The sequence below is a fragment of the Urocitellus parryii genome, chromosome 7 (genome assembly GCF_045843805.1).
Source record: "Urocitellus parryii isolate mUroPar1 chromosome 7, mUroPar1.hap1, whole genome shotgun sequence".
Lineage (NCBI taxonomy): Eukaryota > Metazoa > Chordata > Mammalia > Rodentia > Sciuridae > Urocitellus > Urocitellus parryii.
Window position 1 is genome coordinate 118333979 of NC_135537.1, and position 21776 is coordinate 118355754.

Consider the following 21776-nt stretch of genomic DNA (forward strand, 5'->3'; position numbering starts at 1 on the left):
AGCTCAGGCCGCTGCTGAGAAAGGATGCGAGTGGAGACTCCAGGCATGTGGACATCCAGCACCCAGAGCTGTCCCCGAAGCCACGCCCCTCAGGCTCCGCCTCCACGGGGCGGGCGGCCCTTTAAAGGGGCGGGGCCTCGCTGCCGGTTGGGGCGCGCACCTCGGTCTCGCTTCGAGGCTGGAGTCTGCGCGCTGGCGCCCGGTGCCCCGCGCCCCGTGCCCCGCGCCCCAGGTACCCTGTGGCCCGCATCGCGCCGGGGGAGGAGGCGGGGCTTCTCCTGCGCGGCGGGTATGTTTACCGGCCCGCACAGGCGGCGCGGGGCGGCTCGGGCACCTGCGCCCACGGCGGGCGGCCGCGAGGGGCCATGATCCGGCTGGGCGGCTGGTGTGCGCTGCGGCCCCGCGGCGCGCCGGGCCCTGCGGAGCGGCGCCCGGCATCGGGCGGGCCGGCGGGCCGGGGAGGCGGCCGCGCCCTGCGGGTGCTGGTGGACATGGACGGCGTGCTGGCCGACTTCGAGGGCGGTTTCCTCAAGAAGTTCCGCGCTCGCTTCCCCGACCTGCCCTTCATCGCGCTGGAGGACCGGCGCGGCTTCTGGGTGTCGGAGCAATACGGCCTCCTGCGGCCGGGATTGAGCGTGAGCATCCCTTGCCTCGGTCCCCTCGGGGTGTCTCTCGGGCCGCCCTTCTTGCTCACCGCGGACAGGGAAATCGAGGCTACCTTCCCAGCCCTGGGCGGAGAGCTCCCTTTGGAGTCCAGCAGCACGAGTGACCTTGCGCGGGTCACCGCCCTAGCCTTGGGGTGGTCCTCTTGTAAAGTAGGGTTCTGGGGAGGACGAGAGAGCAGCGCCAAGCGCTGCCCTGCACCATTTATCTTTGGCTGTCACCGGGGTTTCTAACGATGATATACCTAAACTCTATGTGCAGCCGATTTTTCAATTTTCGATACATTTGGCTTCAGGTCGTTTGTTAATTAAAATTTCACCTATGACTTTAACAGGTGTCTTTACCCTTCTTTTTTGCCCTATTCCACGAAAGCATAGCTTGTATGATATTGGAGGCTCAGAGACTTTTAGAGTGCCACACAGGGAGTCCTATGGTTAAGGTGAGGTGGAATCCACCCCCTAGCCTGTCCCAAAATTCAGTGCCAAATACCTGTCCTGCTGAATACCTGAGCGCCCCCAAACTGTGCTCTGCCCCCTGAGTCCTTCATGGATAGATAGAAATATCCATACAGGGACCTTTGCAGAGGGCATAATTTGTAAGATTTAAAATGTTTTGTGAAAGGAACAGAGGATTTTGCCATGCACAAACTAAAAGAGGCTGGGAATTTTATAGCATCCCTTGATTAGCCACTTGGGGTCACTGCAGAGGGTTTGATGGTGAGGATAAAGAGCCCAAGTTCACTGCCTTATCTCTTCTGAAGGTAGGCATTGTTATCTTCGTTTTGCTGATGAGGAAACTTGGCCAAGTCTTCTGATCCATAAGAGGCCCTGGCAGGATTCAAACTCCATTCTGTCTGCCTGCTAGGCACATTTTAGCTTTTCCCTTCCAAAGTCCTGTCGCCTGTCCTGCCCTAACAACTGACATTTCTTCTGACTCTAACAAGGCACAATACAACAATTTGTTTTGCCCCACAATAATTTGGGGGAAAACAAGTACCAACTTGGAGGCCAGAGCTGCTCTTTGCTCCTGCTTGGGCCCTCCAGTTTCAGGGAGTAGTAGAAGCATTTCCACCTGCCAAGTGTGGGCATCCTGTACAGGGAAGGACCCGGAAGGTGGAACAGCACACCTCCCCAGGATAGACCCAGCGCCTTACCATGGTGAAACACTGTGAAGGGGAAGGATCTTCCTGAGGTTCAGGTGTCAGAGGAAGTACTCAAGTACCATTTCTCTTTATTCAAAGTTTCACCATAAGAGGGTGGGAAGTGGTCTCTCCACAGGCAAGGAGATCTCTGCTCAGACCTTCTAGGTTCTTGACATTTTGCAGAAAAGAATTTAAAGATGCATCAGGTTGTAGCAAAGAGGAAGAGCTGTATTAGAAAGTAAAAGATGAAGATAGGCATTCTCGGAGCAGACCGTGGTCCATTTTGAGTGAGAAGCACTTTTTTGGGTCACAGGTTTTTCTTTTCTTTTTTGGTGGTAGGGAATGAACCCAGTAGAATTTTATCACTGAGCTACAACCTAGTCCTTTTATTTTTATTATTTGTTTTTTGTGTTTTGTTGAGGCAGACCCTCCTAAGTTGCCCAAGCCAGTCCTCTAACTCTCAGCCTCTTGAGTCCAAGATTACAGGCATCTACCCCTGCGCTTGGCTCACGGGCTTTTCTTTTAAAGGAAACTCTGTGGGGTGGACCTGGGAAGGTATGTGGGAATGGCATCTGCCTGGTGATTACAAGATGTTTAAGATGGTGTGGTCTTCTGAAGTACTCAGGTTGTCATTATCTCTTTTTTCTAGATAACATTTGAAATGTGCCTATATCTATCTATCTATCTATCTATCTATATATATATATATAGGTTATAAGAAACCTATATATAGGTTATATATATTCTTATAACCTATATATAGGTTATAAGAAACCTATATATAGGTTTCTTAAAATACATCTCCTTTTTTCTTTATCTAATTGAAAAGTACATTGTGTAAGCTAATAGTGCTCATAAGCATTAAAACCAGGCAATTTTCATAGACGAGTGAATTTATGACAACTTTCAGATTTATCGATTTCTCAAGAATTTGGGGGTGACAGGCCGGTAAGCACGACAGGTCTGGGGAATAAAGGTGTCAAGTCCTGTGATCATGGGGATTTTATATTTAAAGTTGGAGTCTCTTTTTTCCTTCTCTTCTGTTTCCTTTCAGCCTATCTTTTAATCTCTTTTCTATCCTACCTCAAAACCAGGACTTCCAAAGGTGAATTCCACAGAGCCTGGTACGCTGATCTCTCCTGGTACTGAGACCTCATTAAAAACTAAAAACCAAAGGACACACCCATGTCATTTCAGTGATGTTTGGTGTTCATTTGTAGATAGGTGACCGAGTATTGGAATTCAGGACACCTTATTTCCTCCCAAGAGTTTATGATGGATGAACTAAGTCCATCCCCAACTCTGAAAAGCACAGTAGTTTTCCGTGCCCTTTTCACAGAGATCCAGGCTCAAGGTCTAAGGAGACAGATTCTTGTTTTCCAAGTACAGAGAGAAGGAGCAGCTCGTGGGGGAAGTAGGAGGTGCTCTGGGAGGAACCTGTGTTTGGATAAGGCACTTCTACTTTACAGAATAAAGTCCCTTAGTATCCAGAGGGACTGTTCCAGGATCTCCCTTGGATATTAAAATCCACAAATGCTCAAGTGTCTTACATAAAATGGTGTAGTATTTACATGTGACCTACCCACTTTCCGTATACTTTAAGTCACACTTAAATAACTTATAATGCCTGATACAATGTAAATAGTTGCTATCCTGCACTGTTTAGGGGAATAATGGCAAGGGAAAATGTCTCTGCATATTTAGTATTGACGCAGTGTGTTTTTTCCAAATGTTTTCTATCTGTGGTTGGTTGAGTCTGTTGCATGCAGAACCTGTGGATACGGAGGGCTGATTGCATTGTCTGTGTTCCCTTTGATCTTCATAGTATTCAGGTAGGTAAGCAGGGCAGAGATGGAAAGAAAAGCTCATTTTTAACAGACTTAGAATCTTAGACTGTTAGGACAGATGCACTGAGCCAGAGAGGGTTGACTAGTGGTTCCCAGCAAGTTAGTGTCAGGGAAGGGGTACTGAGAAACTGTCATCTCAACGTGAGACTTGGGTGTTGAGGTTACTGTATTTGTCACCTCCTCATAAGAACCCTGTAAGAAAGGGGCGAGCTTCTGTCTTTATTCTGAGGATAGGAGAGAGGCTCATTTAGTGGAGGTGGTGAACCCAGGTCACACGGCAAGGACCAGGGCTTTTGGACTTCATCCAGACTGTCTCTACATGAGTTCAAGTCCTGACGGTGTCACCCCTAAGCGTCCTTGAACAAAATCTCCCTTATCTGTAAATTGGGTTTAGTGATCTTTGGTTCTTGGGGATTGGGAGTATCAGACAAGAAGACCTATCTCAGCAATAAGTGCACATTTACTTAGCCCTGTGTAGTTCACAAGAATATTGCTTATATGATCTCTTACAAGAGAGGCACTTCTGAACTGCACACCTGGATTTAGGTTCTTGATTCTCAGAGACTGAGATTTATCACTTTCCCCTTGCCTGGCCCCAGAAAAGGAGCTGCCTTTTGAAAATTGGGTTTAGGCCTAATAGCAAAAGGTGGAAAGTTACTGCCCTGGGAGTGAAGAGATAGGGGTATTCTACTCCCAGCAAGGTCACTGTCTTGCTGTGTGACATAGGGTAGATATCTTCCCCATTCTGACCCTTGGTTTTCTCATATAAAATGAAGATCTGGGGCTGGAGTTGTGGCTCAGTGGTAGAGTGCTCTCGTAGCACACACGAGGCCCTGGGTTCGATTCTCAGCACCACATAAAAATAAATAAGTAAACTCAAGGTACTGTATCCAACTACAGCTAAGAAATAAATATTTTAAAAAATAAAATAAAATGAAGGTCTGAATTTTTGCTTTCAAACTTTAAAAGCGGCAGAATGTTTTTTTTTTTTTAGAAGCTATTATTGGCACCTCAACACATAAAGAACATCAAAGCAGAACTGTTTTGGTTGGCAGGAGGAGCCTGGTGCTCTCCTGACCTTTCACACTGCCTCCCCTCCCCCTGTCCCACCTGGCTCAGCTGTGCACTTCCAGGGTCTCTGAGACTGTCCAGCCCTCAAGTCCATTGACAGTTCTGCCATGACAAGACCTGGTCCTCTCTCCAGCCTCCACAGTACTTCATTCATTCATTCGAATCAAGTCTGTGGTTCGGGAAGGTTGACCTGAAGCCCCAGAGAACCCCATGTCCCTCCCCACAGAGCTAACGTGGATCCATGGCCCTGACCCCTTCGCTGGTCCCTGCTGGATCCTAACAGAAGTCACATCCTTCCTGGAAAGGGGACAGAATGCATGCAAGTGCACACACACACACACACACACACACACACACACTCCCTGTGGAGCCTGGAGGTAATCTGCTTCTCTTGACTTTTCAGGAGAAGGCCATCAGCATCTGGGAGACGAAGAATTTCTTCTTTGAACTTGAGCCTCTGCCAGGGGCCGTGCAAGCTGTGAAGCAGATGGCCAGCCTACAAAAGTAAGTTTATCTTCCCACCCGGTGGGACCCCCACAGCTCCAGTCTATACCTCCTCACCTTGTCACAGAATCGGGTAGAAACTGTTCTGGGTGGATGCTGCCGGCACCAGGGAATTCAGCAACAGCAAAGCCTGGCCCCGGCCCTCCTGGGGCTTGTAGCCTAGTGAGAGCAGGCGTTGAGCAGAGAATCACACAGGAAAGGCAGCTGCGTTACAGTAGGGTGAAGGTTGAAGAGGACCTCACTTGGAAAGAAAGGGTGGTTCCGGAAGAAGGAGAAATTTGAATAAGTGAAAATGAGAGGTTTAAAGAGTATAGTTCAGTGGGTTTTAGTACCTACACAAAGTTGTATAGCCACTGCTGCTGTCAATATCAAACTTTTTCATCATCCCCCAAAGAGAAACCCCATACCCAATCACCAGTCATTACCCATTCCCATCTTCCTCCTGTAGCCCCGCGCAACCACTAATTCACTTTCCGTCTTTGTAGATTCATCTGTTCTGTACATTTAATTTAAGTAGCATCATACAATGTGTGGTCTTTGGGGTATGACTTCTTTTACTTGGAGTACTTTTTTCCAGATACATCCACGTTGTGTCCTATGTTACTACTTACTGACTTTATGGCTGAGTAATATTCCCTTCTGTGGATAGATCACACTTTATCCATCAGCTCACGGATATTTGGGCTGTTCCCACCTTTTGGCTGTGTGGAGTAGTGATACTGTGAATATTCACATAAGTATTTGCTTGAATACCTGTTTTCAGTTCTCTTGGGGATATATGTAAGAGCAGAATTATTGAATCATAAGATAATTCTGTGATCAATAGTCCTGAGGATCTACCGAATTGTTCCAAGTAGCCGTGCATTTTGCATTCCCACTAGCAATGTGGAAAGAATCCAGTTTGTCCACATCTTTGTAAAGACATGTTATTGTCTTTTTTTTTATTTTAGTCATCCCAGTGGGTGTGAATTGATATTGTGGTTTTATTTTATTTATTTTTTTTTAAATATTTATTTATTTATTTAGTTATCGGCAGACACAACATCTTTGTTGGTATGTGGTGCTGAGGATCGAACCTGGGGCCGCACGCATGCCAGACGAGCGCGTTACCGCCTGAGCCACATCCCCAGCCCCGATATTGTGGTTTTAATTTGTGTTTCCATGAAGGCTAATAATGTTGAATATATTTTCATGAACTTATTGGCCATTTTAATAATTTATTTGAAGAAATATTTATTCATATCCTTTGTTCTTTTTTTTTTTTTTTCAACTGGTTAATGAGTCTTTTTAGTGTGAGTGTGGTCCTGGGGATTGAACCCAGGTCCTTGCATGTGCTATGCAAGCACTTACTTTTGAACTATATCCCCAGGCCTTTAAAACATCTTTTTAAAAATTAAAAAAAATTTTTTTGAGACACATTACCCAGGCTGGTCTCAAACTTGCAATCTTCCTGGTCAGCCTCCCAAGTAGCTGTGTGCCACCACGCCCAGCTTAATTGCTCTCTTTTTAATTGTTTCACTTATAAGGTTCTCTATAGATTCTAGATACAAGTCCCTTATCAGATATATGACTTACAGGCCTGTCCTCTCATTCTGGGGACTGTTGTTTCACTTTCTTAACTGTGCCCTTTAAAACAGAAAGTCTTTCATTTCAAAGTGGTCCGATTTATTGATTTGTTTTCTTGTCACTTGTGTGTTGGGGGTCTTATCTAAGCAGCCATTGCCTAATCCAGGGTTACACGGATTTGCTGCTGTGTTTTCTTTAAGAGTTTTAGTTTCTGCTATAACCAAAACAGGCCTGTAATCCATTTTAGGTTTTGTGTATGATGTAAGGCAGGGATCCAACTTCATTCTTTACAATGGGGATATCCAGTTGTCCCAGAATCATTTGTTGAAAAGACTATAACTTCTTTCAAAGTTTTAAGGAAAAGATATTGAGTTTTTTTTTAAAAATATTTTTTCTAGTTATAGATGGACACAATATCTTTATTTTATTTGTTTGTTTGTTTATTTTTTATATGGTACCGGGAACTAAACCCAGTGCCTCAGGCATGCTAAGCAAGCGCGCTACCACTCTGAGCCACAACCCTGGCCCAAGATATTGAGTTTTCTTGGTACTCTTGTTTAAAATTGAGCTTGAGTTATAGCTTCATGGTAGAGTACTTGTCTCCCATGTGCAAGGCCCTGAGTCCATTTCCCAGAAACACACACAGACAGACAGACAGACAGACACACACACACACACACACACACACCAGAATAAAGGAAAAGAAAATCAATTGACTGTAGTATGTAGGTCTATTCCTAGACACAGATAATTTTTATTGGCCATAATTTTGCTTGAATTCAGCAACCTGTATGACAAATCAAACATGAGATATGATTTAGCCTTCATTGTGCCATGTAAGTGCCTCTGGAAATTTGCCAATTTAAAAAATTCTACTGTGGGGGGGCTGGGGTTGTAGCTCAGTGATAGAGCGCTCGCCTAGCATGTGCAAGGCCCTGGGTTTGATCCTCAGCACCACATAAAAATAGGTAAAATGGAAGTGTTGTGTCCAACTACAACTAAAAAATAAATATTTTTTAAAAAATTCTATTGTGATACACAAGCATCAGAGAACCACAAAATGCTTAGAGTTTCGTTTGAATTGTAGACCTTATTTGTTCGGTGATTTGTCTTTGGACTTGAATCCAGGTCCTGCAGATTAGTATATTTGATTGTGTTTTATAGTATGATTGGTTTTTAGTGGTGTGTCGCAAGAGTTTGGAAAGGCAGAGAATGTGTGCCTAGTTGGCCCTCCATATCTATGGGTTCATTGTCACCAAACATGTACTAGGCCTATTGTGTTAGTCAGCTTTGCATTACTTTAACAAATTACTTGAGATAATCAGCTTAATAAGGAAAGAGGTTTATTTTAGTTCACAGTTTCAGAGGCTTCAGTCCACGGTCACCTAGCCTTGTTGCTTTGGGCCTGTGCTGGCTCTGGGTACATGATGGTAGGAACATGTAGCAGCGGAGACATGTTCACCTCATGGTGGCCAGGAAGCAAAGAGAGAGACCAGAAGGGTTTGGGGTTCCAATATTCCCTTTAAGGGCACACCCACGAAGAACTTACTTTCTTTCACTTTCATAGTGCCACGCACGGGGGACCAAGCCTTCAATACATGGGCCTTTGCAGGACATTTAAGATCCAGACCTATGACGGTTGCATCTGTGCTGAATATGTATACATTTTTTTCCTTTGTGTCATTATTCTCTAAACAATAGCAACTATATCTGTAGCATTTGCATTGTATTAGGTGTCAGAGGCAATCTAGAGATTATTGAAAGTATTCAGAAAAATGTGCACAAGTTACATGCAAGTACTAGGCCATTTTATGTGAGGAACTTGAACATTCCTGGATTTTGGTTCCTGTGGTGGGCAGGGATCTGGAAACAATCCCCCGCAGATGCTATGGGATGACTGTATCAGCACTTTAGCTCTCAAATCTCTCCTCGCTGCCTGGGTCAGTGTGTCCTGGATACAGTCACACAACTGTGTTCTGAGACACTGTGTCACATAGTGTTTTAGAGCAAGGAACAGCAGCAGGACTGCCCAGGTCCTGGGTTCTAGAGAACATCTCTCAGGCAAGTTATTGAAATTTCCTGAGTCTGTTTCCTCCTCTGTAAAGTGAAGGTAACGAGAAGTGCTCAGTGTAGTATGTGGCACACAGTAGGTACTCAGAAAAGTTAAGTTGATGCTTTTGTTATTCTGGAAGATTTAGTAGGTATTGCCACAAGAAAAGCATTCTTCAGCCGACACAGGGTGGGGAACGGTGGATTAAGTAGGCTGCTTCATGCTTCACCATAGAACTTTCCAGAGTGTTTAACTGCCAAAGGACATGGCAATACCTCATTGGGACAGGAGATGAGGCAACTTTTGCCACCTGTAATCTAGCTTCGAAGACTTTTTATCACTGCTTACCTATTTTCACTTTCACAGAAACTGGGAAATGCAAAACTAGACCATACCCAGTGGTCCTTTACCTCCATCTGGGGGAATTGGGGGTGGAAGAGTCCCATGGTGACTCAGTGGCCAGAGTATGGACAGAGCACAAGGGGTCTGATCCGAAGCTGAGTGGGTACTGCATGTCAGATGCTGGAGCAGGCATCCTGCAGAACAAGAGATGTGGGAGGCCCAGCGACAGAGGCCAAGGTTTAACTGTTAATATTGTGGATAATTATCAAACACTTGGCATGGGCTTGCCCTTGAACCAGGTGTTTGAACTAGTGACCTAAGGGTCACTAGTTACAAGTTATTAGGAGGTAGATCTAAGAGCCCAGTAGTGGGCATGTGAAGGAAGTGTAGGAGTATAGGCAGGCCAGGGCTGGCACTCCCCAGGAGAGGCTGTGACCTTGAGCCGCCATCCTGAAGAATGAGAAGGGACCTGCCAGGTGAAGGAGGGGCAGGGAATTTCTGATAGGAGAGAACACCATGAAAGAGAGGCTCCCCCCAAACAGCTTCCTTGGCATGTTGACTGTTGATTACTCAGGAATGTACAAGTCTTGTTTTGTGGTTCTGGGGACAGAACCCAGGACCTCCTACAGACCAGGCTGTACCACTGAGGTATACCCCTATCCCAAAACATGGATCTAGTCTTTTACAAAATAAGAACTTTTACAAAAGAAGAAGACAGTGTGGATGTGCGGGCAGTGCCCTTTTGCTCTCCCTCCCTCTATACAGCCCTCTGGGTTCTATTCCTTTTGCCCTTGTGAAGATTGTGTTTTGTGTTGTGGGGGAGTACTGGATCGAAAACCCAGCATCTTGCACACGCTAGGCAAGTGCTTTACTGCTGAGCTGATCCCAGCCTTTCTGTTTTATTTTGAGACAGGTTCTTGCTAAATTGCCCAGGTTGGCCTCTAACTTGCAGTCCTCTTGCCTCAGCCTCCACAGTTGCTGGGATTATAGGCATCTGCCATGGCACACCAGCAAGAATTTAGAGTGCACACTCCCAGGCCTTTTAAAATGCACCCATACACAAGTTTACATATAGATGTATGAATTTAAATGACCCACCAGCAGCCAGAATGAGCTGTTTTTTGAACTAAATTCTGGTGATGTTAATTCCCAGCTGACTTCACGTTGCACTAAAATCTCCATTACTCTGGGGACACACTCCAATCTGAAACGGTGACGTCTGTGTTTGTCCTTTTCTCTTTCGGGTGACAGCTCCCTGAGGTCAGGGATTGTCTTGGTTCTGGCTCTATTCTCAGTCCACAGAATGATATCTGGCACTTAGCATGTACCCCAAATGTTTGCTGAATGAATAACTCTAGTGTACATATTCACAAAGTTCTTAGGCTTTTTTGGAAAAACATGGATGGAGGGGCTCAGTGGAAGGGAACATGCTTAACATGTGTGAGGTCCTGGGTTCCATCCCTAGCACCGGTAATACAAAATAAATATGTGGAGCTGAGGGTGGTGGTGTATGCCTGCAGTCCCAGCCAATCAGGAGACTGAGGCAGGAGGATTGCTTGAGTCGAGGGTTGTGGCCCAGACTCAACAACATAGTGAGGCCCTATTTAAAAATTTTAAAAAGTGGATAAGATCTTTGTGTTGTTCTGTAAGCTCTCTCCTTTTTACTTAACAATATCTTAGAAATATTTTAATGTCAGTACTATAGAACTACCTTATTCTTTTAAAGTTTCTTTTTCCTTTTTCTCTTTAATAGAGACAGGGGTCTCACTATGTTGCCAGGCTGGCCTCAGACTCCTGGGCTCAGCCTTCTGAATAGCTGGGACTATAGGTGTGTATCACTGCACCGGTGACCTTGACTACCACCTAGTACTCTACAGGATGAATGTAACATAGTCCCTGTAAGGGTCACCATGTGGCTGTTTCTCATTCATTCATATGTTTCAGAACTGCAGTGAGTCTGGTGTCTGTATGCAGTTGTGGACTAGTTGGATCAAAGCCACGTGTTTTTGAATTTTAATAAGTATCTCATGATATAAGTTATCCTTTTGAGCAGATGTTCTTCCGTAATTTTGAGTAGATGTTCTTCCGTAACATCTAGCACAGAATACATGCTCTACTGTCTTTTTTTTTCCTCACTTGAAAGACCCTGGCTGGACATGGTGGTGCATGCCTGTAATCTCAGCAGCTCAGGAGGCTGAGTCAGGAAGGTAGCAAGTTCAAAGCCAGCCTCAGCAACTTAGGTAGGCCCTAAGCAACTTAGTGAGACCCTGTTTCAAAATAAAAAAAATGAAGTGTTGAGAATATGGCTCAGTAGTTAAGTGCTCCTAGGGTTCAAAACAGCCCTCAATCAGTATTGTCATTTAAAAGGAGCATTTGATATGCAAAAATAGCCAAAAATTATTGTGAGTCAGTGCTGGTAAGTATGAGTCATATCTAAATCTTCCTAGTGCTAAAACTACTATGCATTTCAAAATATGTTAAATAAAAGCAACTTAGGATGTCAAAGCAATGTCTATCTTTGGAGGTGATTGTAGCTGGCTTCTGAGATTATAAAAGCTAACTGTTAATTTGGAAAATTAAAATATATAATAAAAAGTCATTTATTATTAAAAATTTATTATTAAAAATCTCACCATTTTGCAACAAGCACTTTTTAATGTTTTGGTGGTTTTGTTTGAGTTTTCTATATATTTTCCAGATTTTTATTGTATGATAGACCTTCCAAGTATGTTTTTAGCAGTACAGGTGGTTCAACTTATGATAGTTTGACTTAGATTTTATACTTTACAGGGGTAAAAAGAGAGATTCACAGTCAATGGAAATGACATGATCTTTTCATGGCTGGTGATATGCGGTCCAATCTTCTCTTGTTTAAAAAAAATTTTTTTTAGTTGTAGATGGACATGATACTTTTGTTTTGCTTATTTATTTTTTTATGTGGTGCTGAGGATAAAAGCCAGTGCCTCACTGAGCTGTCCCCCAGCCCCCCAGCCCTCTCTCTCGATGCTGGGCCGCAGCAGTGAGCCACAGCTCTGTCAGCCTAATCACAGAGGGGGTCGACCAGCACTCCGCAGTGGACTGTGTCGCTGAGCTAGGATCTGCAGAAGACTAGGTGGATCCAGGGCGTTTTCAACTCACAGTGTTTTCAGTTTATAATGGGTATATTGGGACATAACCTCATCACAATCCAGGAGGACTGGTATTTGTCAAAACAAGTGTTTGACCTCATTGGGGACTTCTAAAGGACACACCACTCATTTGGAGAGATAAATGTCTCAACCCTCAATTTGAGCATGACACCTGTTACTCCATTGTGGAGCCTGGAATAAGAGGCAGTTTATTCCCTAGACAGACACATTTTTAATGACTTGGTATCTGCCTTACTAGGTGGCATGGCACCAGCACTGGGGATGTGTCAGTGGATAAGACCCCTAAGGTCTCAGGCCTCAGGGAGTTCACATCCCAGTGGCCAGACGGCCGCGTGAACAACTGCAAGTGCCATTTCAGATTGCCATGAGCTGTGTGAAGGAAATCAACAAGGCCACGTGCTGGAGAGTAAATGGGGAAGGGGCTGCTTCTGGCGGGGTGGGATGATTTTTCCAAGGAGCTGACATCTGACCTCAGACCTGAAGGTTGAGAAGGAACGGGCCAGCACTCCAGGCCAAGAGGAGAGCAGGCGTGAAAGCCCTGAGATGGGCAAGGGTTTTGCTTATTTGAGTGATTTGAGTGACATAAAGGAGACCAGGGCAGCTAGAATTTTAGTGAGTGTGGTAGGGGGAGTGGGATGACAGTGGCAGAGGAGGAGACTGAGGAAAGAGTGCTGTGACCTGACACAGGTTTTAAAATTGTGGGTTTGGGGCAACGAATGTGGATAGACATTTCTCCAGAGAAGATTTACAGAGAGCCAGTAAGTACATGGAATCGTGCTTAATGACACTCATTATCAGGAGAATGCAAGTTAGAACCACAAATGACGTCTGAGGGTGTAGCTCGGTGATAGAGCATTGCCTAGCATGCACAGAGCCTTGGACTCAGTCCAGCACTGCAGAAACAGAAACCAAACAACCTGAGACCCCACAGTGAGGTGTCACTTCACACCCACTAAGGAGAGACGATGGTACCAGTTGTGGGAGAAGATGTGGAAAACTCGGAACCCTCATATGTTGTGGGTGGGAATGTAAAATGCACAGCCACTGTGCAAAACAGTTTGGCAAACCATCTCTTAACACATTAAGTGCAGGATTACCATATGAGCCTGTGATTCCACCCAAGAGCAGTGAAACTGTTAGTGCAGAACTGTACACAAATGTTCACAGTAGTGCTCTTTGTAATATCTAAAAGAAGCAACCCATGTCCCCATCAGTGGGTGAATAGGCTAACTAAACATGGTATGTCCATAAATGGAATATTATTCAGTTATAAAAATGAATGAAGTTCTAATTCATGCTGTAACACGGAGCAACCTTAAAACATGCTAAGAGAAGGAAGAACATACAGTGTGTGATTCCACTTATATGAAATGTCCCAGGTTGGCAAATCCTTGGAGACAAAGCAGGGGGCCAGGAGGAAGGAGTGGGAGGTGACTGTTTAATGGACGTAAGTTTTATTTGTGCAGTGATCAGAATATCCTAGAAATTAGACTTTGGTGATGGTTGTAAAACTCTGTAAATACACTAAAATTCATTTAGCTATTAAGGTGGGTAAGTGTTATGATATAGGGATTATATTTTAATAAAACTTTAAAAAAATCAGTTTGTTTAATTTTGAAAAACTTACAATCTTTGGACACATTTTTAACAGCATGGGTGAATATCAGAACAATTCTATTGGACGAAAGAAACCAGATTAAAAAAAAAAAAAGAATGATACTCGATGTTTCCACTTCCATAAAATTCTAGAAAAATCCCATCTGATCTGCAGCTGTTGGGGGTTGCAGGGGCCCAGGCGTGGGCGGGGCAGATGGGAGAGATGACTAAGGGAAATGCTCAGGGTACAGGGTGTGTTTATTACCCTGATAGTGGCGTCCTGTGTTTTGTGGGTGTGTACGTGTGCCACAACTTATCAAATTGTGCCCTTTTAATATGTGCAGTTTACTGCATGTCAATTATACCTCAATAAAACTGTCTAAAAATAATCAGTCAAGTCAGGTGTGGTGAGGCGTGATGGTAGTTCCAGGCGTCCAAGGAGGGAGGATCACTTGAACCCCGGTCAAGGTCAGCCTGAAAAAGAAAAAGAAAAAAAAAAGTCATTCTGGATGTGAGATGGAGAATGATCTGGAAAGGTCAGAATTGGAAATTGAGGGACTAGCGAGTGTTTACAGCAGCTCACTGGGGAGAGGGTGCTTTGGCCTGGGTGCTTGACAGCCACGGAGAGAAGCTATTGGGCTGAAACCCATGTGGGTAAAGCCCAGAGGACTTGGCGATGGTTATCATACTGGGGGTGGAAGAAAGGTAGGAGAAAGTGGTGATTTTCAGGGTTTTTCTTTAGCATGTGTGTCTACCAATACAGTGCCATTTATTTTAGTGCTGTTAGCTAGAGGAGTACCAGGGAAGGGACAGATTTGGGAGGTGAGGGAAATCCCACGTTTACTTTGGAACTGCCAATTTTGAGAGGCATGGTGTCCAGGTGGGGCTGTTTAATAGTCCAGAAGGACTGGAAGCTGGTGCGGGGAGAGCCTGGGAGGTGCCAGCCTACAGGTGGCATTAAAGCTGCAGGCCTGGAGGATACTGGAGCTGGTGGAGAGCCCCGAGGGAGGCCCCAGGGGGAGCCAGTGTGGCAGGAGCACCCTGGAGAGCTGGCAAAGAGGGGGTGGAATGCTGGTGAGGGAGGCGAAGGGTGTGCAGTGTGCCACGCACGGGGGACTCGAGGGTCCTTGATGACAGCGACCACTTTCTGTGGAGTGGAGGGACTGACCTCAGGCTGGAGAGGGTCGCAGCAGGGGCAGGAGGTGAGGACATTTGAGGCTGCAGCAGAGCAGGGCGCTGGGTCTGTTACGCACCAAGGGAGCAGATGCGGTAACTGGAGGGAGGATGCGGGCCAAGGTTTAGGTTTCACAGATGGTTCAGTTAGGAGTTTTGACTTGACAGTGGCGCGAAAGCAAGATGCATCCATTCAGTAGAAACCCTAGTGCAGTGGGTGTATTAAGAGTAGGGTGTGGTAGCGTGGGCGCATCAAATGCATTTTCTACTGAGGTTTTCAACTCATCATGGGCCTGTCAGGACGTAACCTTGTGGTAAGTCAAGGAGGTTAAGGAGGAGGTTCCAGAATATGTTGGATTGAGAAGGAGAAATTGAAGAGGAGGAGAGAAAGGGGGGATGTTAGAGGGACAAAGTCTTTGGGCAGATGAGGCTAGAGTTCAGAGTTGAGGGGGCTGGTGAGAGGAGGGAGGTGGGTGAGAAGTGAAGCGGGCGTCGTCGGTGAGGAGGTGAGGAACAGGGAAAAGTGAGTCTGGCCACGCTGGGAGCCTTGCCCCCATGGCAGCTCCAGAGGAAGGCTGCCCTCAGCTGGAGTGCTCAGTGGAGCTGTTCCAACTGTTGGTTTTGTTTTTTTCCTCCAGCAACCTTCGATTGCTTGGATGCTGGTGTTAGAAGTTGGACAGCTGGATTCTTTCAGGGTCTGGCAAAACAGATCTCAGTGGAGCAAGAGAAACACAGGCAGAGAGATGGTAGAGATGGGCCTCAGAGTGCAAGCAGGGGAGAGGAGGGGACACCAAGCTGACAGAGGTCTTGCAGAAATGGTGGGCCGCAGCGGGGTGTCTCTGGTCGAGTCTGAAGAGCTGGGCTCAGGCTGTTAGTGTGTGTTTTCCAGAAGCCTCGAGAGTGGTGACCAGAAAGGCCAAGTGTGAGACGGAGGTGTTGGCTGAAGCGAGTCTGCGCTGTAGACAGTGATGGGCAGGAGAGAGGTTGGGTGGGGGAGGAGGCTGGTGGTGAGAAGGGTTGGGCACCACCGAAAGGCAAGCTGTTGGATTTGCACGTGTGTGTGTTTGTGTCTGTGTGTGCACACGTGCGCGTGTGCAGGGTCACTGAGGATGATGACAGAGTAGGGGGAGAGGGGCTCGGGAGGAACGGGGAGGACGGTACCTGGCAAGTGGCAGGTGACGGGTTAGGCAGGACCACCGGGGCGTGAGGCCATTTGACACCGGCTGCAGGAGTCGGGTTTGGAAGGAGCGATGGAGAGGAGGGAAGACGCTCTCCTCACCTCCCCCTGTGGAGTTGAGGAGAAGCCAGCCCTCACCCAGGCCTGCAGGGAGGCAGGACAGTCCCCACAGAGGCCGGAGGTGAGAACCAAAGGGCAGAGACTGAGTGTTCGGTGTCCTAGCAGGTGTGAGGGGACAGCCGGGTTGGCAGAGGGAGGGCCAAGAATCAAGGAGATTACAGTAATGAGAGGGCGCAGGAACCTGGCAGGCTTACACGGGACGCCCAGGGGACCAATTTGCCAAAGAGAAAGAGTTGAGAAAAGTCCCCACAGCTCAGTCTGACCAGCCGGCAGGTGCCAGCGACGAATGCCAACTCTGCGAGGATGTTTGGGATCAGAGGGCTCAGGTGGGCCCCTGGGGGTGTAGGGAGGAGCAGGTGCCTGGAAGGCCCTTCCGGGTCAGCGTCAGCCCCCGTGAATTCAGCTCAGAACAGTGACCATGGGCAGGGTGTTCCTTGTGTAGAGCCTCCGTCTGTCTTGACATGTTGACAGCTCAGTGCAGGTAGAGCTGGGCTCCCCACCCGCCTAACAGGACCAGAGAACTTGCAGGGGCTCTTGGAGTTCTTCCCGGTACGTTGCTCATTCTTTTGCATTGCACGAGGCCCCCGTTCTCCCTCAAGCAACTGTGGGTTCTGCATCTTTGAGCGTGTGCGCACATGTGTGCTGGGGATGGGTACTGAATCCCGAGGATGCAAAGCTCACGCACTGCCCCTGAGCTGCACTCCCAGCTCAGTCCTTTTCCTGCTGACCTTGTGGCCACATGCCTCTCTGTTTTTTTCCTTATGCAAATTTTAGAGGTGGCGCCTGATTGGGGTGGCTAAGCTTTTGAGTCCTGTCCAGCAAAAATTGCCAGGAGTCAGAAGCCTGTCCCCGAGCTTGTGGCTGGTAGCCAAAGTAGGGTCACTGGTGGCTTCCCAGAGCCATCAGGTGGGGCCAGAAACATAAGCTGATGTTTCTTATGTGGATCCAGTGCCGAGCGGCGGGGTTTTCCCATGCGGATGCAGGACTCGGAGCTGACAGTAGAGGAGTCAGAGGGTCCAGTCAGAGGTCAGAGGGTCCAGCAGAGGTGGGGCCACGGGCTCATTGTCCTTTCTCTTCTTGGCAGCACCGATGTCTTCATCTGCACAAGCCCCATCAAGATGTTCAAGTACTGTCCTTACGAGAAGGTAAGGCGTGCGTCTCGCTCTGGATGGGCCCTTCGCCTGGGTGTCGGGCAGGACTGCCAGATGGGCATGTCCCCTAGGAAGGGTGGCAGACTCTTGTGGCGCCAGGTCCCCAGTCTGTGCTCCCCGCCTCTGTACCAGTGACTCCCGCTCCCCCAGCCTTCTCCAGCACCAGCCTGAGATTCCGTACCGTGCTCTGGGTGGGGCCTCACCTCCACGTGGAATGGGCGGGAAGGTGTCCAGCCAATGGGCAGCATCATTTGTGAGACCTCTGAAGGAGGTGATGGGGGGGGGAGAACCGTTATCTGGGGAGGGTTGGGGGCTTGGGACCTCTGTACATGAAGAATCTGACAGAGGGGAAATGGCTCGAGTTTGTTTTGCTACATGCTCACTCTTTTATCCTTATTGAAGAAAGAATTAAATGAAATGGAGATTTTTCTGGAAATTGGGAAGCTGCAGGTGCTGAGCCCCGAGGAAAGCTCTGTTGCCCGGGAGGAGGGTGCTGGTGCCAGGATGGGGGGTGCATGGGGAGATGCAGGGCCTGACCCTGCCCTGGTGTCCGTGCAGCGGCTCCCCACAAGGAGGCTGGATTTCCAGCCCACACCTCCCCCTGTCTAGGGCCCTGGGACCCTCAGGCACGAGTTCTGAGCATCTCTGTAGTCTCCTGCTCCATATCAGAAACTGCCTTGGCACCATCAGCCAATGTTAAGCACCTTGTATTCCCCGGTGGGGAGGGGGCTCAGGCTCACTGAGGAGTTACTCCAACATGATGTGACCATTCGGTGCCCACTTCCTCTCGACATTCCACCTCGTCTTTACCCTGGCCCCTCTTTGAACATTTCGGGGGCACAAGTTTAGTTAAGCCCAGGAGAGAGGTGTCCCACAGACGGTGGGCATGGATGAGGGGTGAAGGCTGGGGCCACTCTTTCCAGTAGAGCAGAAACCCCCAAGAGAGGTCCTTGCACCTGCAACTTCATAGGAATTGACATTTTTCAGCCCCACACCAGACCTTCTGAGTGGCATTGTGGTCGGTGTCCCCAGCCTGCCAGATGGCACTGACCCACCCCTGAGCTTGAGAAGTGGGGCTGATGCTTCCTCGATGGTGGCACTGGGTGGTCGGGTTGTTGCCAGTGCCGTTGTCCCTTGGTAGCCTTGGGGGTGTGGCTCTAGGAGTCCCCACCACGAAGGTCTGCACGAGTCCAGGTCCCTTGTGTGGAGTGGCTTCGTATTTGCACATAACCCGGGCACACCCCTGTACACCGGGAACCGTCTTTCACTTACTCGGTACCTGATGCAGTCGTGAGTGCTGTGAGGCTGTGTCGTTGGGAGTGACAGGGAAACCTGTGCTGTTCAGTGCCGACAGTTGTCTTCCTGAATATTTCTGGTCTGTGGTGGGTTGAATCCAGTGATGTGAAAGACTGTATAGAGGACACACTGAGTTTATAGGAGAAAGACTGCTAAATGGCTTTCATCCAGCCATCCCTGTGGATTTATAACTCATTTGGGGGTCAGCCATCCATGTCCCTCCCTCCATCTTCCCCTGCAGACTCAGCCCTTCCCCCTCGAGGTCGCAGTCTGCCTGCCTCGGAGGGCTGGAGGTGGGGTCCATCTGATACCTTCCTCTCACCCCGTGCCGTGTTCTGTGTCCTGTGAATTCTGTTCCTCAGAAAGAAGCTGACATCCGTCTGTTGCTCTTTTTCCATTGTTGCCACCTTACAATTTCTTCCCAGGACTCCTAATGTCACTCTTAGTGTCACCTAACCTTCTGGCGTATGTCAGTTCTACTCAGAGCGGATGAGGACTTTCATAAGATGGACCGAATCAGCCCTATCTGAATGGTTTGCCTTTGAAAAATACGTGCACACACTCCCACTCCTGGGCCTGGTCTTCCAGCCTGCCCGCGTCCGCCATCCACTCACTCCCCACCCTCCTTTCCTGGAGCGTCCCTGGGCTAGAGTGTCGGCCCCCACCAGGCGTCCTCTGCTCCGGGCCCCCCCACATTCCCCACCATATCTAAGACGCGTTCTTTCTCCACCGTGTTGGGTTTCTCAGCCCTTGTTTCCTACAGGACTCTTAGCACCATTTGGAATGGCTTTAGTCCTTGTCTCTGGCTTGTTATTTGTCATCTCCCACCAGCCTGAGATCCACAAGGGCAGAGGCAGTGACCGTCCAGCTGACTGTTGATCCCAGCCCTCAGTGCAGGGCAGGCACTCTGGGCACTTGGCCTTGTTTTGCTGGATTAACAGATCCATTTGTCCAGTGGAGAGCTGTCAGACGCTGTTTCCTCTGGGCCTTTAATTGGCCAGGCACCCTCCTTTCAACTTCACTCCTAAGGCTCAGAGCAGCTCCCCGTGAAACAGGAATACCTCTCTGATTTGAAGAGATGGAGGCTCAGAGAGGCCCATGTACTGGGCCTCACAATCACACAGCCAGCAGGGCCTGTTCCACATCTGTCCATCTCCCCAGCTCTGCCCTGAGCCGCCTTCTCCCTCCTCCCTGGAGAGGAACCTGTGCGCCGTGGGGAGGAACAGGTGTGGGTTCAGACCCCTGAGTCTCAAGCGGCATCACAGCCTTCCTCTGAACCAAAGGAGGATCGATGAGAAGGGTGTTGGTTTATCTCAAAGCATCAAAGGGGAGCCTCAGAAAGCAGGCCTCAGGTGGCAGGGGCCCAAACCGCAGACAGGCCGCCCAGGACAGGTGCTTCCAGACGCTGGAGCACCTGTGGGTACTGGGGAGCGAAAACCAAGAGGGGAGACAGTGGAGTTGGAAGGTCTAGGGAGCATCCTGATTGTCCTATAAGGTTGTCTCTGAGAGCAGAGGGGCAGCATCCCAGAGAAAAGCAGGGGGGTCAGTGCCAGAAGAAGGGGCACAGTGATGGCAGATGTATGTCCTGTCCCAAATGCACAAGAGAAAAAGCTCCCAAAACCCTCATCTCACAGTGTCCCTATCTCCCACCACCTGGAGATAGGGACGCTGTTAACATTTTAATATTTATTTCTAGTTTTACTTTGATGCCTGTTAAATATAATTGTATATTTTAATAAAACCTAAATCTGTTCTGACCTTACATTCCTTTTCTGCTTAATATTATAATTTTAGCTTTTTCTTTTTTTTTTTAAATATTTATTATTTTTTAGTTCTCGGTGGACACAACATCTTTGTTGGTATGTGGTGCTGAGGATGGAACCTGGGCCGCACGCATGCCAGGCGAGTGCGCTACCGCTTGAGCCACATCCCCAGCCCCCAATTTTAGCTTTTTCAATGTCATCAAACGCTGTTCTTCAGAAACACAATTGTTGGTATTTAAAGATGCCTTGTAAATAAGTCTTTGTATTATTGTGCCTTTTTTTTTTTTTTTGGTGGTGGTGGTGCTGGGGATTGAACCCAGGGCCTTATGCATTCGAGGCAAGCACTCTACCCACTGAGCCATATCAGCCCTATTACTGTGCTCTTAAGGGTAAATTCAAGAAGTAGTGTGAGTGCATTACACAAGGAGGGGCAGGGCTCTGGTGTGTCTTACTCAGCGATTCTGTTCCCACTGCACCAGCAGCAGGCAGAGCCCCCCACTTCCCACGCGGGCGCAGGCTGGACCACACGGGGTCAGTTGGTTAAGAGGAAGTGGGATGATGGACAAAGATAAGAAGGTAGAAAAATGCGCAGCACGTTGGAGGAACTCGAGGTGAATTTTGTCAGCCCAGCAGCTAGAGGGACTGGCTAGAGGGACAAGGCAGGTTGGGGCCAGGCCAAGTGCTTTAACTTACCCAGGCTCCAATCATCCGAGATGAAAATAGCTTCTACCACCTACTTGTCCCCCATGCCCCTAGATGGACCCTTCTCCCTGTGGCCGGCTGTGGCTGAAGGAGATGCGGGTGACTTGATTCCTCTGTGCCATGCCTGGGGCTGGCATGGAAGGGGCTACAGGCTGGTTCAGGACCTGTGTGCTCAGGACGGATGCAGCACCTTCTTGGTAGCCCTGGTCTGGGCTCAGACGCCCGCCAGTCACGGACGGTGGCCTTGTCCACTGCAGCAGGATCGCCTTTAGCATCGTGTGTGTGAATATTTCTCCACCATCGATTTCCTCTGGAGTCGTCATCACGAGGGGGAGAACTAACTGCCGTGAGTTCCCTGGGAGTCACAGAGAGGCTACCTTCAGGCCATCAGCAGATAACAGCAGAGGGTGCTGAGGTGGCGGTCTGCACCCGCCTTCCCTGTCACCACCAGTGTCACCTTCAGAG

The 21776-nt window shown here is 48.1% G+C and overlaps 1 protein-coding gene across 2 annotated transcripts in view; it reads left to right on the forward strand.

The window, feature by feature from the left end:
* Positions 1–365: 365 nt before the first annotated feature.
* Nt5m (5',3'-nucleotidase, mitochondrial) overlaps positions 366–21776 on the forward strand; it is a 31947-nt gene continuing 10536 nt past the window's right edge. For both annotated transcript variants that reach the window (XM_077801160.1, XM_026408724.2), the window contains exons 1-3: positions 366–635; positions 5126–5226; positions 17484–17544. In XM_077801160.1, coding sequence (XP_077657286.1) covers positions 366–635; positions 5126–5226; positions 17484–17544 — 432 coding nt within the window. The remainder of the gene's footprint in view (positions 636–5125; positions 5227–17483; positions 17545–21776) is intronic.